The 2,960-nt window shown below is 32.5% G+C and overlaps 1 protein-coding gene across 1 annotated transcript; it reads right to left on the bottom strand.

The window, feature by feature from the left end:
• Positions 1–902: 902 nt before the first annotated feature.
• Positions 903–2,653, bottom strand: LOC135793975 (odorant receptor 63a-like). Its single transcript, XM_065305095.1, has 5 exons — positions 2,455–2,653; positions 1,801–2,396; positions 1,638–1,743; positions 1,420–1,578; positions 903–1,359 (listed from the first exon to the last, which is right to left on the bottom strand). Exons 1-5 carry the CDS (start codon positions 2,560–2,562, stop codon positions 1,303–1,305), a joined length of 1,026 nt encoding a protein of 341 aa, XP_065161167.1. The 5' UTR covers positions 2,563–2,653; the 3' UTR covers positions 903–1,302.
• Between the last annotated feature and the right edge of the window lie 307 nt (positions 2,654–2,960).

Below are 2,960 nucleotides of genomic sequence, written 5' to 3'. Positions count from 1 at the left end.
AATATCAAAGAAAATAGTTTTTTTGATTTGCGCGAGTGTGCTTCAAAACCTCATCTCAATAAGTTCAAGTTTATTGGCATATTTTTTTTATTATTTTGATTTACTGTAAAACCCCTGATAATCATTCCCAGACGGTGGCGTTATAAAAATGTAATAAACCTAATGGCGGCTCACCTGACGCGTAGAACGATAGCATCGATTCGAAGGGCGGACATGGCTGAGAGACAATAGCTGGGGACAGTTATACAATTAGCGTGCTTAATTGTGAATGAAATTTTCATACCAACCCGCGTACTGGCTAGACGATTACGTTGAAATATTAATGAGCAAGTTTATATGGAAAATGCAGAAAAACTTTCCCGGCACCGGCTAAATTCAATCAAATAATTCAAAAAATCTGCGCTAAATTCATTCTGAAATGTTCTATGTTTAAAGATAGGTTTTAATTGCCTTCTAATCATTGCGCTGTGTCTGCAGCTAGTGATCATGCACAAAGGATGCATTTAATTTAACGCGCGTTTCTGAAACGCGTTTCACTTCACTAGCAGGATAGCAAATGTACACACCGCAGAACCCGAGTTGTGTATTTATTTCAGTTTAGCTTTCACAATTTCAGTGTTTGACTGTTTGCTCGTGCATGAACAACAAACTAACGAACAAATAAGTAGCAGGTACTAGGGTAGACAAGGTATCCTGCATCAAATCGCAGTTGCTGACAACCAGTCAACAATTCCTAGTCACTTGGAGGCTGTGTGTTAGAAATAGAAATGCCTGAAATACTCGTATTTGTTCAAATGAGAGAAACACATCAAATAGCAAGTTTAATTCATTTTATACAACTAATATATGTGGAAAATTTGAAAATTATTATAATAATTATATTCTAAATAGCTTTTGCCCGCGACTTCGTCTAGGTAGTGTTTAATAATAATGTAATTCGTTTTTATTCTCTTGTTCTAGACATAGTATGTGTCAATTCTATCAATAAGATTTGCAATTTTATTTTAAAGAAATTAATTACATAAAGAATTGCTAATAATACACTGCAGCGCGCCATCCCGGATTCAACTATTTAACTATAACTATGATTGAATCTCAATGCCAACTTTTATCCTCTAGAAAATGGTGGTCTTTAAGGTTTTTCCGGCAATTATTTGAATTTTTCTTGCCATATAAACGATCATTGGACTTTAATGAACATTAAAAAAAAAAGATTTGGCCAAATTGGTCTGGGCGTTGTTGAGTTATGCGCTTACCAACAGATTATGCAATTAATTTTAATATTATAGATTATCAAATTGTTCACTGTTCGGATAATTGCCAAATCAAGGTAAATACTGAGAGGGAATTTTTCACAGTCTAAAAATTAAAAGTCAGTTAAAGAAGTTTTGGTAAACTATAACTATACTAAAAACTTACCACTATAAATAGATCTAAATTTAAGTTTGACATTTTTCCAGCATGTAATATTTTGGTTTTGTTAGCTCTTAAAATCATAAAAGCTAAGTCTTGCCGCAACTTTGTTCGGTCTTTGTCATACCAGTTTACCATATACATATCTGTTGATAAACTTTTCACCTACAAAAAATTATATGTATAAATGCATAATCAAAGTAATTACAAGTGTTACAGCTTACTCTTTCTTCTAAAAGTGCGCCACTATATGCATACAGAAATATTTGAAAAACAATAATAACATAAAGTGATCCAAGTAATGCAACATCTCCCATGTTTGGCGGCCACCTAGTATACGACTATGAAAATAATTTAATTCACATAATAAATAATATTAACACATACCCGCTAGCTGCTAGCATATTCAGAAAAAGAATCATAGACCACAATGAACACCAAAATTGAAGAAGCATTACTGCACTAAACATATCATTAAGATTGTTGATAAAATCAAGTATAAAATCGTGTTGCTGTGCAATTTTCTTCAATATGTATTTTCTACGGAGAACATCATTAGTATTCAAACTTTCCATTCCCGCTTTAATTAAATCGCAAGCGCAGAGTATGTATCCAATAAAAATAATGAATATGGCATCAAATCCAAGCGCTGCTGGTACAATTTGTAGATACATTGCAATACACTGCCAAATCAACATCGGAATATAACAAGATAAACTTTGCAAGTTACAGAAGACGAAGTCGCTGTATATAAGTGTTCGGTTATGATAATCCATGATAGTACTAGCAAACATTCCAGCACAAATCACATAACCAAACGAAGCGTAATTTATACAGAGAAATGTTATCATTTTAAATACCCAGTGATATTTCTTGGCTACTTCAATATCAAAATTATCAGGTGGCCAAAAATGTTTCAAACTGTTTACAATTTTAATCAATTGCGGAGAATTATGAATCAAAACAATTGCTTTAACACCTGTCTGCAAAATATTATTTTATTACATTTTCGGTTGTATTTATTGACCAAAATATACTTACAACGAAGAAACCTGGCAGGAATGTAATTTTTCGAAGCGATTCAATACCTGTCCAATTTACCGTCAGGTCATACATCATTAATAAAGAAACCAAAATGATAGATATCATAGTGAAGTAGCTAATAACGTTTTTCTTTTCTTGGTAGGCTCCCAGTACTCTGATGAGACGAAGTACCCATTTTAAAATTGGGATTAATTTCGTAGCCATAGCTTTGAATCATGACTGTCAAACTAAAATGTTATATTGCCCGGCGTGCTTAATGTTCGTCGAATTAATTCTGAATTATTATGGCAAACATCTTTACAGACTATACTCGTATCTTTAAAAACTTTTCGGAACGAATATGGTGGATTTATTTATTATTCAGCACTTTATTGGGTTTTACATGCTCATTAAATGAATTACTCGTAGCCGGAAGCGTACTAAAGAGATAAAAAATTATATCTAACAGATGGTTACAAACTTGTTATTAGGATTTATTAGTAATATAATTGTATTGTTTTAAA

Source organism: Atheta coriaria, unplaced genomic scaffold, assembly GCF_025399875.1.
Source record: "Atheta coriaria isolate IRGN ID8LTWV9N9 unplaced genomic scaffold, Caltech_Dcor_3.1 hic_scaffold_6_pilon, whole genome shotgun sequence".
NCBI classification, from domain to species: domain Eukaryota; kingdom Metazoa; phylum Arthropoda; class Insecta; order Coleoptera; family Staphylinidae; genus Dalotia; species Dalotia coriaria.
The sequence above is the reverse complement of the archived record's forward strand: the minus strand, read 5'-3'. Positions and strand labels throughout refer to the sequence as shown.